Below are 18,564 nucleotides of genomic sequence, written 5' to 3'. Positions count from 1 at the left end.
GTATTTATAAATAGCATTTAGTCTGTGAAACATTTCTGATAAACCAGCATGTCATAAAATATTATAAGGCCATTTCCAATAATATGGGTTAAAACAGGAAATTTTATTGTTGTTGTTTGTTTGTTTTAAACCCCTGTTTTGTGTTTTTTTTTCTCTAGTAAGAATCAAAATGAAAAATAAAAGGACTGATAATTAAAAAACAAAATTTTTGTTTTAAAAAGCATTATTTTTATACTAATTAGCACTATTACCTTTATTAATCACATATGACCTGAAATACTGAATCTAATACTCACACACACAGACACACACACACACACACACACACAAACATATTTCTGCCTCTAATGCTTCAGAAAACTACTGGGACAACAAAGTATACTGTACCATACTGATGAAAATGAAAAACTTTTGTCTGTTGACAGAGGATCGTGGGTAATGTGAATCCAGACAGTGTGGTCCACCACAAACTCAGCCAGTCTATCAGAACCCGGTTCCTCCGCTTCGTTCCTCTGGAGTGGAGCCCCAGTGGTCGGGTGGGACTCAGGGTGGCTGTATACGGCTGTGCTTACCGTAAGTCAGAGTATTTCATGTTTAAAGCAATAATACAAATTACTAGCAGGCTTTTTACTTTCTGAGACATAACAGTTACATGTCTTGCATTATTTTTTTGTGATAAGCAGTATTTCTGTGATTTAGCCTTACATTTGTAGTTCAGATGTACACAAAAAAGGGGGTGTGGATTTTTGAAATTGCTAGTAAATTTGGTAACACTTTAGTATAGAGACTTATTCTCACTATTAACTAGTTGCTTATTAGCATGCGTATTACTAGCATATTGGTTGTGTATTGACACTTATAAAGCACATAATGTGACCCTGGACCACAAAACCAGTCAGTCGCTGGGGAATATTTTAAGCAAATAGCCAAAAAAAAACATTGTATGGGTCGAAATTATCGATTTTTCTTTCATGCAAAAAATCATTAGGATATTAAGTAAAGATTCAGCTTTCAGATGAATACATTTTTATAATAATTTAAATAAAAAAAACTGAAAATATTAAAACCTTAATCTGCATGACCATACTTTACCTTAAGCTACCCAATACCTAAACTCAACAACTACCTTATTAACTGTTAATAAGCAGTAACTAAGAGTTTATTGAGGGAAAAGGTAATAGTTAGTTAATAGTGAGACCTTAAAATAAAGTTTGATCATCTATGTTTTATTTTTACGTTTGAAAAATCCTATTTACAGTGCAGATTTCCATATGAGCCAGTTAATATATTCTATCATTCCATGAGAGCTGTAAAAAGAAAAGAAAAGAGTTGCATAAGAAGGATTACTGAAGCATCCTAGATCCGATAGCAGTTCACACAGCACATTTCTTGGTAACGGGACAATAAAACAGGTGTGACACATTCTATAAGGTGATAACATTACCCATAATTCTTGCTGCAGATCTTCACATGCCCTCTGTCCTTTGTCCTTTTCTAGTCACACAGTATTTTTTCCAGGTGCTGAATTAAGGTGACACAGATAATTCATTGCATGACAGCGGCAGTTTCACAACGTTTTCCTTTAAATGAAGGTCATTATTTCTCTTTCTTTGATGATACTTTTAGAAAACTGAACAAAGACGTCCAAATATCAGACACTTATCAGTCTGTTTTAGCTAGATAAATAAAAAGATGTCCCTTTAATGATACCGAGATCCTTAAAATGGATCAATTATTGAATTACCCAGGCATTTATAAAAAGGTCCTACAGTCAACGCCTTCATTATTCTGTGGCATGATCCATGTATTAAACTCAAATTAATGTGTGCTTTGCTGAGAAATGCTGCATGAAGAGTCTCAGTTCAGCTGTCTGTGCTAATCAACCACAGACACTTAAAGAATTCACATGCAAATCCCATGACAAATCTGAACCATAGAGGCCAATATACACTAGATCTTGAGTGCTGAGTATAACCTTGAAAGAAGAGCATAAATGATCTTTTAATTATACATGATTTGACGGCTAGTGCTCACTGGTAGTGCAGTGATTGCACCTAACCGCTCAGATTAACATGAGCTGCATATCACATAATAGGCAAAATACTAATGCTAATCAGCCAACTGCTGTGACAGTTGTGAACTCAAGCTGAACCTGAGAATGGTGCAATACTAGATAAGTGTCATTATCACGGCGGCAGGATTGCTGTGCCCAGACCACGTCCCTCATAGCTCACAGTATCCTTATTTGACCAAATGGAGCAGTTGCTTATTATTATCAGAAATAGGTCATTATATTCAATGCTGGAGTATATGCAGGCTCTTCTGCTTTGCTTCACTAATCCAAAAAAGGAGGCATTCATTTTCTATCTATTTTTTTTATTCATTCTTCCGTTCATTTTTCTGTAGGCTGTAGGGTTTTACATCATTTTGAGTGCCATTATACAGTAATGAACCGGAGCACTGATAAAGAGATTTCTGCAAAACATCTGTTCTTACCTGCATGAGATTTTGTGTTCTGATCCTAAGAATATTTAGACTGTTTTCATGGACAAAGAAAAATGATTAAACTAAGCCTTGGGACACTGGTTCGCATTGGCTGCATTGCTCAAGTGGGTAATTGGGATAAAGTAGACGCTTTCAGGTCAAAAGCCAAATTTTGACCCCTAAAGACAAACCTCATTAACTTTTTGAGTCTTGTAAAAGGAGAAAATGTGAATTCTTCTCTTTTACTTTAGGAAGCTGAACCTCCAGAAAAGAGCTGGTGACCTTTATACTTCGTATGGTAATACTCTAATATAGGGACAGATTCTCGCTATTAGCTAGCTGCTTATTAGCATGCCTATCATTAACATGTAGGCTGTTTATTAGTACTCATAAAGCACATATTCTGCATGATTATATTCTACATCCTTAATTCTACCCATTACCTAAATTTAACAACCCTACTAACTATTATAAGAAACAAATTAGGAGTTAACTGAGGCAGAAGTTGTAGTTAATGGTTTTATAATAGTGAGAATTGGACCCTTTATTTTTTTTATTTGACTGAATAAGTCATGTGAAAATTACCAACACTTCTGTTTTCCAGTATCTAATACAGAACAGAAGATTTTGGGCAGCAGCTGATTTCATGCTGTAATGTCATTCAGACACTAGATTTAAACATTAGTGAAACGCTTGATTCGCTGAGTTCATCATCTGTGCTGCGAGCCGTTGAGCCCCATTAACTTGTTCGATTAAACCCTCAATAGAAAAAGGTTCTCCTTTAAGAACTGTACTAATATCTTCAGAGATTATCTTCATTTTATGATAGCCTCACATTATCTAAGTAGCTCAATTAGCACTCCAGTTGAAAGCTGAAATATGCTACACAACTTCTAGATGGATTTTTGCACCAATTTGCAGTCTGGACAAGTCGAGACTAGTCGCTGAGAGTCTGTGTTTTTTTTTTTTTTATCAGAGTTGACAGATTTCTCAGGAAACTGTGAAGTGTGTGATGGGCACAGATTTTTGCTTTAGACTATGATTCTGTCTATTATATGTATCAAACATGTATGGTATTTTGAGCCAATTTTAGAATACATATTGTTCTTAAATGTCATGCATCTCCTAGCAACTCCTGCGTGAGTTTGCTGTATTCAAGTTTGTTGTATTGTATTTTTGTTGTTGTAAAAATCTAATAGTGTGGTATCCTCATTCATTTTGTGTATAATGTCCAGTTTATCTTTTTAACTTCAAAATCGCCTGATATATGATGACTATTATATATAACCACAGCTTTAAAATTTTAGACAATCTCATTTTCATCTTGATTTTTGTTACAATAACATTTAATGTGAAATGACTCTCTAATTAATCCATTGTTTTACATACTGTTATGTTATTTAAATTTTGAGTGAAATGTAAATATTTTCAGTGGGTGTCTCATACAAAATCTCATGTGTCAATAGGATCGTATGTGGCTGATTTTGATGGCAGAAGCTCTTTGCTCTACCGATTCAACCAGAAGTCTATGAGCACGGTGAAAGATGTTATATCGCTGCGATTTAAGAGTCGACAGGCAGAAGGTGTTTTACTGCATGGAGAAGGCCAGCGAGGAGATTATATCACTCTGGAGCTTCATCGTGGCAGGCTGGCCTTGCATCTAAACCTGGGTGAGTTACAGTACTGGGCAAAGCTAGCGACTTCAAAGGGTTGAAGTATTCAAGTATTCAATATTTAACCATAGTTACTTTGGAGTAGAGACCATTGACTGACTACAGACTATTGATGGAATGCATAGGAGTGCATTAGTAAATAATATGTTCATGAATATTCTAAAGAAAATATACCGTGTTAGTAGCACATGACTCATGAGAAACTTTTTGTAATTGGCAGATGACAGCAGGGTGAGATCTAGCAGTGCTCGCATGGTGGTCACTCTAGGAAGTCTCCTGGATGATCTGCACTGGCACTCTGTTCTGATCGAACGCTTTAACAAGCAGGTCAACTTCACCTTGGACAGACACACTCAACACTTCAGGACCAAGGGTGATGGAGACTCGCTAGAGGTCGACTATGAGGTCAGTCTCTAATTGTTAACTGCTTTTAAATAGTCTGTAAAAAAAAAAAAATATAAAAAAAAGTGTCACATGATCCTTCAGAAATTGTGATATGCTGATTTAATGCTCATAAAAAACTTTTTTTTCTGCCAGCATTTAAAACAGTTACATACACTATTTATTATTTTTTATATTTGATGAATGAAACATTTAAAAGAACAGTATTTATTTGATATAGAATATACATTTATAATGTTATGAAAGAATTCTGTCTCTTTCGATAAATGTTATACATCCTTGCTAAATAATAGTATTATTATAATTTTTTTTATCTTACTTACCCCGAATATTTGATTTGAAATTGAATATAATCAATTCCCACTGTCCAATCAAAATTAATTATTTGAACAAGTAACTGAATGAGTAATTGAACTAATTTGCTAAGCTTTTTGAAGAGAGCAAAAAAGGTAAGATGCTCCAACCAACAGGAAAAAAAAAAAATCAGGTGTTTGAGGTAATAATGTAACTAGCACAGGAAAAAAGATTTTATGTATTACAGTATTCTTTTCATCACACAGTTTTGGTTTTCAGGGGGCCTAGGAAACTGATTTTTAAATACCCATGAGGCGCTAGATTTCAAAACCATAAGAAAATACATTATTGATCATCAAGGGGAACATTGCGAGTTCATAAATCCACTGTGATGGAGTATCTGCCTCCCCTTTATCACAGATTCTCCAGCTCTCCAGTGGCTTTCCCAGAGCCAGACTTACAATAGAAGTCAAAGGCTAACTGGAGCACAGCTGATGAGGTGCACCTGAAGTTAATAGCACTATAAAGGCAGCAATTCACCTCACCTATGTGAGACACCACTGTTCTAAGTATGAGTAGTACAAGGTGTCCTCCAGATCCGGGAATGGCATGACATAGCTTGGCTGCCACTGAGACGATGACCGCCTGGCCACAGACTGACCTTTATTTCCCACAGCAGCAAGGACACTGCAGTTGCCTTGTCATGCTTCCTAATTACTTGATCGTCTTGTTCTGTTATATATTTATTTTTAAACGTAAGCCCCTATGATCCTACTGGTTTTGAATAGGAACTTACTAGTGCCTTCTGTAAAGGCACATCACTGGAATGGATGTTCCCAGTGTCTTTTTAGAGAGAGTATTGTGGACTGATATGCTTTGTAGTAAACAATGGAACAGTTTTGCCAAAAATAACAAACAAAAAAAAGATCAATAAATGTTCCAACAAAGAAAACCTCATCCTAAACATTCAAAACACTACCCCGCAGCTGAGCAGCACAGCAGTGAAACTGATGGAAAAATTAATTCTGGACGGTATCCATACATTTTTTACAACCATGTCAGATTACCCATACATGAGATTAATGGCGCTTAACAGAAAGAGGCTCAAACAGCATAACAATGATCCTTCACAGAATCTACAACTGAGTTTCATATTTGGAAAAGCCAAGTCATGCCCTGACCTTAAACCCACTGAAATGTTGTGGCATGACCTGAAGGAAATCATGTAAGACAGCTCAAAATACCAAAGACTTCAGGCATTTTGTTTACCACAGCAGAGTTCTAAACTAGTCTAAAGACAATGGTTTATTCTTTGGCAGCCTTTGAGAAATATATAACATTTCTCTTTATATATCAAATTTTGGATATACGTACAATAAATGTAATGGCGTTAATCCATCTGTTCATTTTAGAATAAAGGTAGAAATGGAAAGCAAGCACATTTGATATTTATCCATGATTATATGTTTTGAAATTAGATATGTGTTTTATTCATTCTCTAAAACAGCTAAGCTTTGGTGGGATCCCACTGCCAGGTAAACCAGGAACCTTCATTCGACGCAACTTTCATGGTTGCATGGAGAACCTCTACTACAATGGAGTGAACGTCATCGACTTGGCCAAACGGAGAAAACCTCAGATATACAGTGTGGTAAGCGTTTGGTTTATAATGAGACATGGGTTCTAAAAGAGTGATGTTGTGATCCTCTTAATCAAAATGTATTGCTTCAGTAGTGCTGTATGTATTCTGATATGTCTAGAGTCCAGACATATTACTTCTGCCACTTCAGTATCAGCAGGAATCTTTAAAGGTTTCACACATTAGCTTATTTCCAGCTTCTTTTCTCAGCAATTTTACAAATCATGATTTTCTGTGACATCTCAGTTTCCTCTTCCCGCTAAAAAGCTGCTTGTTAGAAATGATAACATCACACTATTTCCCTATATCTATGTCTATTTCCCTAAATCAAAATGACAAGACAACCACGACTCCATCACTTCCAAGAAGGGATGACTGGTATTCATCTAGCTGTGTAAAATACAAGCACATGTGCACGTTACACAGCTTAGGGCTGTCAGGTTGGAGAAGGTCTGCTGAGGCCTCAGTTCAGAAGTCTGGTGTCTGAACAGCCCTGTGGCACAGGGATCAATGAGGTGTTCACCTCACACTGCAGTAACCTTTTCACGCCTACGTGAGCTTCTGTCCTGCGGATGTGCTCTCTGCGCTTCTGTTGCTCTCCATGGAGCTGCGCTGGTGACATTTATCCAGACCGCCTGCTGCCTTTGTGGGTTTAGCCTGTCTGCCTCTCAACCTCTCCAATTCTCTTGTAACCCTTCAGCTTGTTTTCTCTTTTCCTCTTTTTTTCTTTGACATAATCTCTGGTGTTACCAGGTTTCTCAGTTGCATTTCATTTTTCACATTTCAGCAATGACCTGGCACTTATTTTTAGGAAGGTTTTCAACTGTATATTTACAATGACTTAAGTGCACCTTTTCTATGATGAGCATGTTCTAATATCTGTATTAAAATTATTTTTAAAGTGCATAGTTACAAAAACGAAAACATTTAAAAACTTTATTTTGCTGAATATATGAATAGTAAAAAACGCAGTTGAATGAGCAGTGGAAGATAGGGAAATACATATCATGATACGCATTGTTATTTGTGAATGAATAATTCACGTTATTTCATGAAAAATGCAAATGATTAGTTAAGATGTGTACACTAAGATGTATTCAAGATGAAAAGCAACATTTTATTTATTTTTACTTGATAATTACAGAAAAATACACTTTTAGGGTAAAAAAAAATGGAATACATTTCATTAGAAGTAGTGATGTTCTAGGAATGTAGTATATGTTTTAAACAAGATTTTTAAATGATTTTTTAATTTCTATATTGTGAGCAGTGAATATATATTGTGAATATATATTTTACTGTCTTTAAAACCATGGTTTTGGCCTCAGCAATGACATCTGACATTGGCATAAATTTACTGATTACCTTGTGTCTGATCAGCAACAGTAGATATTGTAATGATTCTGCATTGCCATTTGGTTATTCCCTTCTTCCATGTAAACCGATGCTTTGGTGTTCTTCCTTCTCTCACAGGGCAACGTGACCTTTTCCTGCTCGGAACCACAGCTGGTGGCCGCCACATTTCAGAGCTCCAGCAGCAGCTTTCTGTCACTGCCAGCACCTGCACAGATCCTGGAGGGCTTTTCGGTGCGCCTGCAGTTTCGCACCTGGAACCCTGATGGCCTGCTGCTGTCCAGTCCACTGATCTCTGGTCAGGAGCCCCGTTATCTGATTTTGCAGATCAGCAGTGGGCGTCTCCATCTCACACACCAGACATCAGCGCTGAAGATGTCAGAAGTGTCAGCTGGTGAGGAGACCCTTTCTGCTCTTCTACAGCTTGACTTTAAATGCAGCTTATCTCAAATATGTTGTTTAAGTACGTGCATTGGGGGTTCTTGGTGGACTAACTCTGCTGAAAAGGTATTTTAAAGGCACTTAAGTTAGTTTGCTGGTTTTTGGTCAGTGTCCAAGACATAGTTAGCCATGGTCACTAGTGCTTCATTAGCAGCAAGTTTCAGTGCAGGGCTGCACGATAAATTGCATGTGATTTTCATGCACATTTCTTCAGTGAAGCAGGTTCTGTGATAAGTAATAAATCTCCATCACGTGTCTACAGACAGAGTGGCATTTAATACACAGAGCTGTAGTTCACTTACAAGTTACGCAATATCGCGTCCATTAGCGTATTCGATTATGAATGTGATATTGTGTAGCTTGTGTATTAAATACTGCGCCATCTGAACGCACGTGATGGAGATTTACAACTAATCACAGAAACGGGTTTACTGATGAGATGAGAACTACATTTCACAACCAGTGGTCAGAAGTATAGCTAAGCAAGCTAGCATGCAGTGCAATATCTATATTTGTTATTCCATTCATTCCATGTAAAGTGGCGGCCAAAATTATTAGAGCACCTGACAGATCTGAAAATACTGATCCTGTTTAGTCTCCAAAACATGATTCCATTTAATAATTAATAATTCAGTTCCGGCAATAATTCATTTTATGGGTATCGTAATGGCAAACTCAACAAAAACAACTGAAACTGTAAAAAAAATAAAAAATTAATTGGCCACTGCTGTATAATTTCTCCAACGCTGTTACTATATTAGTTTTGCAATGAGATGGCTGGTCTGTTGGTTGGTTTTAGAAGTGTTTTTACTTCAGAAAAATAAAAAAACTCCTGCTTGGCCAGACTTGGAGACCAGTTTAAACTAGCTAAGCCCAGGCAGCCCATTTTTTCAAGTAAGGAGAGTATAATTGCACAACTAGACTTTGTTCTTTAAATGCCAGCGTATGTAAAAACCAGTAGTAGTAGTCAACAAACCCAGTCACTTTTGTTTGGTAAATCATGTAATTGATATAGCATAGTCTTTTAACATTCATTCTTTAGCTCAACAATTTAACATGCACCAGGCAAATTGTAAAAGGTATAAAGCTTCAGCAAGTGACACAGAAATGCAATTGTGATCAAATGGTAGAGCTGTCACTTTTATCCAGGCATGACACACTCTAGCCACTGAAATTACTGCTTTGAAGGAGTCTAATTGGAAATGCTGCTCAGTTTCAGCAATTACGTGCACGTAGCGATCAGGAGTCTAAATGTCTCTCTTTTTCAATTCAGCCAGCCTGGCATTGCAAAGACTTCCTATTACTTACACAGCACAGGATTGCATGCTTTTTCTCTGGTCCTCTTCTCACCGATGAGATGTCTGAGCAAAACAAAGGGATTTGTATAAAAGTCACTACTTACAACTTATCTCCTTACCCACAAAGGCAATAACGTCATTTTTATTTTTTGTTCAGCATTCTGGACAATAGATGAAAGGAAACATGCTGGTCTAAACAAGATTAGTGTCTGAGACCGACAGTTGTGTGTTTCAGTCTAGTGAGGAAACCTGATGTTCGACAACAATCGACACGTGGAAGAGGGTGCTCTCCATCTGTTGTGCAGGTCCAGTCTGTGTTAGAGCGGCTGTTTTATCCTACCTGAAACCAATTGTTTTTGGTCTAACTCACGCCATAGAAGTGTTGGCTGAAATAGAGAGTGTTGTAATTACCGGAATAGAAGAAGTAAAGCGCTTGAGCTCAAATGACAAACAGATGGCTAGCACATGGGAGACTGTAGACACACGGCGGCCACACACAGCTTGGGTGCCCTTCACATGTAATGGCCAGAATTAATTAAATCAAACCTCAAACAGAATTTTCACATTGGGGACAGGGTTGGAAGGGGGGCAGTTTTTTGCCAAGAGATTTGTTTTTGGCACTTAATTTTGAAAATAAATATTGAATTTTCTGTTTCATTATGGCTTTGTTTTGTGCGAGAGTTGTTGGTTCACATATTGATTGTTGTCTTGGATGACTTTACAGTATGTGTGTGGTTTGTTTGACATTGTAATATGGTTACATATGACCATATAATGTTGCATGTTGCATTAAAAGGCATTTGATGTTCATATGGTCTCAGTTTTTATTAAACAATATATGTCATTTTCGATTGACAGGTCAGAGGGTGAATGATGGTTTGTGGCATTCAGTCAGTCTCAATGCTAGAGGTCTGCAGATCATCATGACCCTGGACAGTGAGCCCGCATCCACCATCCAGTTGAAGAGCTACCTGGAACCCAAAAACAAACACTACTTTGGAGGTATACTGTGAACAAATATTTTGATCATTACAGTTACAGTTGGGGTAATAGATTAGCTATTTGCATTCAAAACTTTGAGTATGCCATTCTATTGTTCAGTTGCTACTAAAAATATGTGTGTGTGTGTGTGTGTGTGTGCGTGCGTGCGTGTGCATGTGCGTGTGTGTGAATGATCACAAAGGTGACATTTAAATTAAACTAAAAACAAAACATATAAAGCAGCATATAAGAATATAAAGTACTTATATACAATCATAGTGTTTATCAATATTTTGAATTGGCTTTTATTTTTATACTTTCAGTTTTGGTTTTAATTTTGGTTTTAGGTTTTAGTAATCTTGTTATGAGCTTTTGCCCCTTACTGTATATTGGTTTTTGCCGTTTTTTTAATATTTCTATTACATCATTTTATTAATTAATTAATTTCTTTTCATTTTCTTTTTTTATATTTTTATTTAAACTAGTTAATTTTAAGTTAATTTTTTTTTTATTATGTGATATTTATGTGGTATTACTTGTATTTTTTTTTTTTTTTTTACTTTTTACATACTTTTACTTTTGGTTAACAGTAACAAATAAGTTATTATATATAACCTTTATGGGTAACACTTTATAATAACTGCACACTATTAATCATTAATTAAGCATTAGTAAACAGATAATTCATAATTTATAAAGCATTAATAGACAGTAATAAGCAGTTTATAAATACAGATATAAATGCTTTATTCTTGATTTAAAAGCATATCTAGAATGTGTTTAATAATTGTATTTTCATACTTTATTCATGATCAATTTATCATTTCTCAATGAAGTATAGCATTATTTACAAACCAGTTATTTAGGAGTTGCTAGTGATTCATAAGATCACAAGAAATGTAGTAAATTCAGGTAGTTATAAAGCATTTAGTAGTGGTCAGTTAACTATTTATGTGAGCTCATCTAAAGTGAGTCTAGTTATGCCTTGTAAAGCATTTATAAAGGATATTTAAAGGCTCAGTTATCTTCTAAACAAAAAATGGAAACAAACACCACACAGTGATACAGAACATAGAAATATTAACAGCCTTTAGATCTCATTTGTAAAAGCTTTACAAGGCATAAATAGTCCTCACTTTAGATGAGCTCACAAAAATAGTTAACTAACAACTACTTATGTTTTATAACTACCTGAATTAACCCTGAATTACAGTAGAAATACATGTTAATAAACCATTTATTAAAACTATAATTAACTATTACTATATGTCTGAATAAAAAGATGAATGCACATTTAAATAGTTTATTAATCATTTACTTACAATTTCTAAGTGATCTTATGAACCACTGACAACTCCTTAATAACTGGTGTGTAAATAATGCTATACTTAATTTAGAAATGATAAGTTGATCATTAATAAAGTATGAAAAAACAATTATTAAATACATTATAGATATGCTTTTAAATCAGGTATAAAGCATTTATATCTGTATTTATAAACTGCTTATAAATGTCTATTAATGCTTTATAAATTATGAATTAACTGTTTCCTAATGCTTAACCAATGATTAATAGCATGCAGTTATTATAAAGTGTTACCCATTTATGTTATGTAGAAAATATTAAATGCAACATAAATCAAATAGCAATATTTCTATGTTTTTTTAAAACTAGTATTTTGTTGATTTTGACTGACAGGTCAATGTCAGTCAAGCCATAGAACATGATGATGTGTGGATGCCTTCAAAGTAAAATTGGAAAAATATAAATTACTTTTTGGTGTGTGTGTGTGTGTGTGTGTGTGTGTTAGTTTCATTTTTGAAGCACTTTTTTAAAATTTATTTACTGCTTCTAACATCCATGCCTACAGTCAGGTATATTTTCATCAATTCTTTCAGGATGTCCTATATCCCAGAACGACTCCAGCTGCTTGAATCCCACAATGGCCTTTCAAGGCTGCGTCCGGCTCATCCTTGTCAACAACCAACCTGTTGATCTTCTGTCAGTCCAGCAAGGTCATCTAGGAAGCTACAATCAGCTACAGTTTGACTTATGTGGCATTCGTGACAGGTGAGGTTTTCCTCAGAGTCGAACATATGCCTGCTAAATATATCTGTTGCTGTTTTATATTTGTCTACCACAAAATATACACTGGTTTTCATTTTATTCATGAAACTTGAACATGTCAGAGCTGTTCTTTGTCATTAAGGCCCAGGTCATGCTGGTTGAGTTGGACTAGTGGCAGAGCCCTAATTAGAACTGGGGGAAGTTCATTTGTACTTTCATTTAGGTTTGTGTCCAGCTAACAAGCTCAGTGCTGTGTTTTGCACTTCTTCTCATTACTGCGTACTGGAATCAGAAGCCTCATCGACCCAGAGCTGCATGACCCCTGCTGTCCCCCAGGTCTACAGTGGTCCTGCTTTAAGGAAGAGAGATTTCTACTCTTGTCTCCTTATTTACTTTCTTTGGAGTAAACAAGATAAATGGCAGCAACAATGGGTAATGATATCCTCAGTTGGAGATCTGTTTGAGACTAAGAGGATGTACACTATAGTTCAAAAGTTTGGGTTTTTGAAAGAGATCTCTTATGCTCACCAAGTCTGCATTTATTTCATAAAAAAAAACAAAACAAAAAAAAAAAAACAGAAAAAAAAAAACAGTAATACTGTTACAATTTAAAATAGTTTTAAATACATTTCCATTATAGCGTACTGTATTTTTTAAATGTATTTATAATAAATTATCAGTGTTAATTATCAGTTAGTTTTGGTGGAATTCTTTAAAGAATGGAAAGTATGTATTTACATTTTTGTCATTTTTTTAATCAGTTTACAGTATGTGTCCTTCCTGAATAAAGGTATAAAAAAAAAAAAAAAAAAAATCATATACCCCAACTTCTGAAATGTAGTGTCAGATAGTATTATCTATATTATAATATTCCACATAATTATCCTAAAAGATTTTACAGAAAACTTTATATATTAACTCCTAAAGCCTTAAAACCTAAGTCATTATTAAAATCAGATTAAAAGAATAGTTCACCTAAATATCTAAATGCTCACAACACACAACTGAACTTGAATTGGTCTGAAAGGATAAGGAATTTAATGAATTGAATTCTATAGAATTTCCACACAGGTAATGCATTCTTGGAAATTAAAAGTTCTTCCACCGTGGGCACAAAAATGAATTTATTAAATATGATAAAATATATCAATTAAATACACATTTCTGCAGTTGGTATTTAAATGTCATACTGTATATGCATGTCTTTGAATTTCAGTTCATTTTAATTCTACTTCCTTACATTCAAATTGCAGTTCTTCATACTCTGGAAAAAACAAGCCTGAAACTATTCTTTAATTCAGACATTATTCAGTTCTAACCTGGGAACAATATTCTCACCTTAAGCATATTTCTGCATTATTCAGGAGTACCGTAATTGCTCCACTTTAACCGGCTCACCGTACTGGCTTCTATTCAGTCTCTCAATGTGTTTTTATTTGGCGGCAGGGACATGTCCCACTGGCTTGTCTGTACAGCGGGGTTTTATTAATAGTGAACTTGTATGAACATGACAAGACCCCTCCATCAGTGGCAAGTCTAAATCATTCATGAGCAGCTGTCATAGTCTGAGGGCCTCCGCTGTGAGCTATGTGACAGTTTTTGTGAGCCTGCCAGAGGGTGAATGCTCCCGGCTGCTAGACTGAACCTTTCCTCCGTCTCTGTCCCCTCTGTATGCAGCCTCAGACTGCGTCTCTGATAATCAAGTGCCAAAATAGCTGACCCCTGCAGTGCTTTGCCCTCTTTTGGGTTTTGGATATTGTCAAAGAGAGCTTCTCCATGGAGAATATTTTTTATTTTTTTGGTCTGGCACTTACATTTTCAAACTTAATGAAGCCTCAGTGAAAGACATCCATTTATTTATTTTAATGATGTAGTCCTTATTTTGTCTGAAGGTGGTGACATGAGAAAAACAGTTTCAGGTGAGGTATCTCTAAATGAGCTACAGTACATGAGCTTATCAGAACTAGTTTGGCTTTCATATAAAAACAGTGTAGATGAATTATTAATTAAAGTATTAATGTTAAAACTTATAATTCTATTTCAGTTGTTAATAATATCCCCCACATAACACCTCGGTGTATTGTCTTAGTAATGTGGTTTATTTCAGGGATTTTCACCTGATATCATGGGAATTATTTTATTCTACTGACAGCAATTTTTAATCTCAGATATGCTGTCAAATTGAGAGTTTAATGAATATGTACACACACACATACACACATAAATATATTAACCCATTAACCTCATTAATTTTGACAGTGTATCTGAGGTTTAAAACTGTTGTCAGTAGAGTAAAATAGTTCCCATGAAAAATTAAGTGATTTTATAATATCACTTAATTTTTTACACTGTATAAATAGTATTCTATAATTTTACTGATATAGTAAGTAATATTTTCATGTGTGAAACTACTTTACCGCTCAAAATTTGGGGTTGGTAAGAATTATTATTATTATGATTTTATTTTTAAATGTTTATTTTTATTTATTCTTATGTTCACCAAGTCTGCATTTATTTGTGAATGATTACAAGTTAAAGTAACAGTTTTCTATATGAATATATTTTAAATGTCATTTATAAAACCCTAAAACTTTTTTTAATCACTATTCTTTAGAAATTTAAAAGAATAGCCAAATAATATAATATTTATAATAATTCCATAAACTTTTAATGGTAAGGGTTATTGAATGGTACTATATACTTGCCTAAATACAAGAGTATCATCATGTCTAAGCATCTGTTTGAAAACCCCAAAGTAACTTCTTCAATATTGCTGCGTGTCTCCTTGATGATAAGGTTATTCGTTTTCATATCATAATTAAGTTATAATTCCCTTAAATTCTGATGTATGTGTAAGTTCTCCTTTAATTGATGTCTCTATATCACCATTCTGGATTTATATTGCTAATAATATTAATGCTGTTATAAATGTTTAATGTTACTGAAGTATTAGAGTGACTGTTTTGTGATTTAATGGGACTTATGTGACCAGTTAAAATCACGAATGGAGATCAGCTGTCCATCACTCACTAAAAACACACACGGTGTGTCCTGCTTTTTTCCACGTCACCAACCTTACAACAAATTTTCAGGTCATTGACTTTTACTTTTGACAATGTCCCCTTACCGGAAATCTCTCAGTAAAATTTCACAGGGCAGTTTATTGCAGCAGAGCAGTTCTGCACATTGGTCGCCATAATTTTATGGTCCAGCAAAACTTTTTTCCAAGCATGACTAGAAATAGCAGAGAGGTAATGAAATCATCACCTGAAACAGTATCCGGCCTGCAGTTGACTCTGCCTGTAGTGGTTAATGGCTGTTTGAATGGCTTTATTGGACAGTACGTGGAGGCCTCATAAAGTGGGCTCTTCAGGGACTAGGCGTGCAAACTGAGCTCTGTGAAATAATATATGCAGGCCTAAAAGGCTGGTAATTGTGAAAGTTAAGCAGACAAATTAATGCGCTATTAATCAACACGTCTCCAGCAAGCATATCAATTTTTGTATGTCTGTATTATCGACAGGCAAGACTTCCCTACTCTGAAGAAAACAAAGGCTCATCTAACTCTGTTACTGAGGAAAACAGATGGATGAAATGAGCTGAAATTTGCTGAATCATGTTCTAAATTTGAAATTTTGATCATGTACAGTACATTCGTGTATTCTTTACACAGTGTTAAAATTGCATTTCATGACATCCAGGACTATACTGAATACCTCTTTTGTGTAAGCTTTTAGCTTTAGTTGATTTTGTTCTTTCATTTGTAAAAGATTCCCTTTGTTAGAGGTTATGGACCATCATGACTTTGTGCTTTTCATAGAAAAGCAAATAAATTATTGAAAAGGAAATTAATTTTCTGCAGGCAAGCGACAGTCACATCCACCGTCTCTGATACTCCCCTCGCACAAATTCACATATTCATTTACCCTTTCTAAATTAGATCCAGCTCCACTTGGTATAAAATATTCTGTCAAAAGCACAACGATTCTCTTGATTTAACAGACTGTTTGGTGCTGTCTGAGCAGTGAGGCCACATTAAGGTCTATTTCAATGCCAGCAACAGACAACTTAATTGTATGCTGACATACTCATTCAGTCGCAGAAAATTGATTTTGACTTGAGATGGACATGTAGTCAGTTCTCTGTCGTCTTAGGACTTTCATTCAAAATGAGCCTGTTAAAAATAAATGCTGACTGCTTATATTTTGTTTCAAAGCACATTTCTAATCCTTTGTCACACTTGGTTTGTTCTCATTTTTTACTGTGTAATTGAACTAAATGTTTACCTATCTCTTTTTATATGACAGGTGTCTGTATAATTTCTGTGAGCATGGCAGCCGGTGTTCCCAGACGTGGTCGTCTTTCTCTTGTGATTGCACTGGTACAGGATACAGTGGAGCTACGTGCCATAACTGTAGGTCTGCGCAATGGATTCCTACATTTTAGACACACTTACTGTTCATTTTTATTATGTATTGTTCACTGTCAAAATTCCCTTAGGGTTATTTGAATTTGAGTTTGAAAAGCTTTAAAAACATGCACACGGCGCAAAACTAACATGACATACTGTACAGTGCCTGCATTATGAAATACTCAATCAGATTTTAAGGAAGCTTTAATCCTTGATTTGCAGATCTGTGTTTTTTGCTCAAAGGAATCATCTTTTCATAATGTTTGCTACAATATAGACATCTAGACAGCACTGTTTTATCCAGAAACTCCAAACAGTGTCCTTGATGTTGTTTGTGAAATATTCAGGTAACTTAATGAAATGTTGTATTCTCTTTTTGAATTCTTAGCCATATATGAAGCTTCATGTGAACACTACAGGCTTGCTGGAAGCACTTCTGGATATTTCTCGATAGATCCTGATGGAAGTGGCCCTCTTGATCCTATTCAGGTCTACTGTAATATTACAGGTCGGTTATTTCTTTCTTCCCCTAGCTCAAATGTTAGATTGGATCAAACTGTTATATCTTTCATATGTGTTTTACTCAGTTCAAAAGTCATTTATTTACAGGGTCTGGAATTAGCGTTATATATTTATAGCTTATGCCCTCCAACCGTGAGCCTCCAACATTAACAAAACTAACTGTAAAGAGGATCACACACTGGACAAGAAGTGGTATGACTTTAAAATACAAATGAGTTGTATTCAATGACTATGACTTCAGAGGTTGTTCAAAATCCTGCCGCAAGTATAAAATGACGTGTCCTGTGTTCGAATTGAATGCGTGTCAGTGTAGGAATAGACTTTAAAAATGCTGAATTCAGTACGGTGACTTTTGTGGAGAAAAAGCGAAACCCATTATGAACTAACAGTATATCTGCTAACCTTGTGTTTGCCATTAAACATTCATTTTGGAGTGAGCAATGGTTGGGAATTACAACAAACATGGTTTTTATAAGAGAAGTCACCAATAATTGTTTTTGTTTCTATTTTATTTTATTTTTATTGTTTCCACAAATAATGATTGACTAAAAGCAATTTAATAATTCAGAATCAGATTAAAACAATTCATATATTTAAAGCTAATGAGTGATTTTGAATAAGCAGCAAAAAATAGTTAACTTCTGCTATTTTTGTTTTGGGTTGTAGAAGTTCTGAATAGCCAGTAACTTAATTTATTAGGGAATAAAAAAAAAATAATAATAATAATAATTGTGAAACCATAAGCTTTGAGCTTTGGTAAATGCTTGAATAGACATTATAGACAGTTACTTTGGGTGGCAGTTTTCTCTGGGGCAGCCCAGGGCACAGCACTGTCATCTCTTTGTCTTGCTCACTGAGAATGTTGTCTTGGTCTGCAACTCCGTGATTTATTTACTTCATCTGTCTGTCCATATGTTTCACTAGAATTTTTCTTATTCTTATTCTTATTAAATGGTAAAAAAGACACACATTTGTTTTGTACCTTTTACGTGTCCTGG

The 18,564-nt window shown here is 35.1% G+C and overlaps 1 protein-coding gene across 1 annotated transcript in view; it reads left to right on the top strand.

Annotated features, from left to right (window-relative positions):
- Positions 1-18,564, top strand: part of LOC113108567 (contactin-associated protein-like 5) — a 63,191-nt gene that overhangs the window by 27,066 nt on the left and 17,561 nt on the right. Inside the window, exons 4-12 of the mRNA XM_026271770.1 lie at positions 426-573; positions 3,951-4,154; positions 4,378-4,562; positions 6,361-6,504; positions 7,966-8,239; positions 10,443-10,586; positions 12,465-12,636; positions 16,941-17,047; positions 17,433-17,552. Coding sequence (XP_026127555.1) covers positions 426-573; positions 3,951-4,154; positions 4,378-4,562; positions 6,361-6,504; positions 7,966-8,239; positions 10,443-10,586; positions 12,465-12,636; positions 16,941-17,047; positions 17,433-17,552 — 1,498 coding nt within the window. The remainder of the gene's footprint in view (positions 1-425; positions 574-3,950; positions 4,155-4,377; positions 4,563-6,360; positions 6,505-7,965; positions 8,240-10,442; positions 10,587-12,464; positions 12,637-16,940; positions 17,048-17,432; positions 17,553-18,564) is intronic.

The sequence above is a fragment of the Carassius auratus genome, chromosome 9 (genome assembly GCF_003368295.1).
Source record: "Carassius auratus strain Wakin chromosome 9, ASM336829v1, whole genome shotgun sequence".
Lineage (NCBI taxonomy): Eukaryota > Metazoa > Chordata > Actinopteri > Cypriniformes > Cyprinidae > Carassius > Carassius auratus.
Note: the sequence above shows the minus strand (reverse complement) of the source record. Positions and strands in the feature narration are given on the sequence as shown.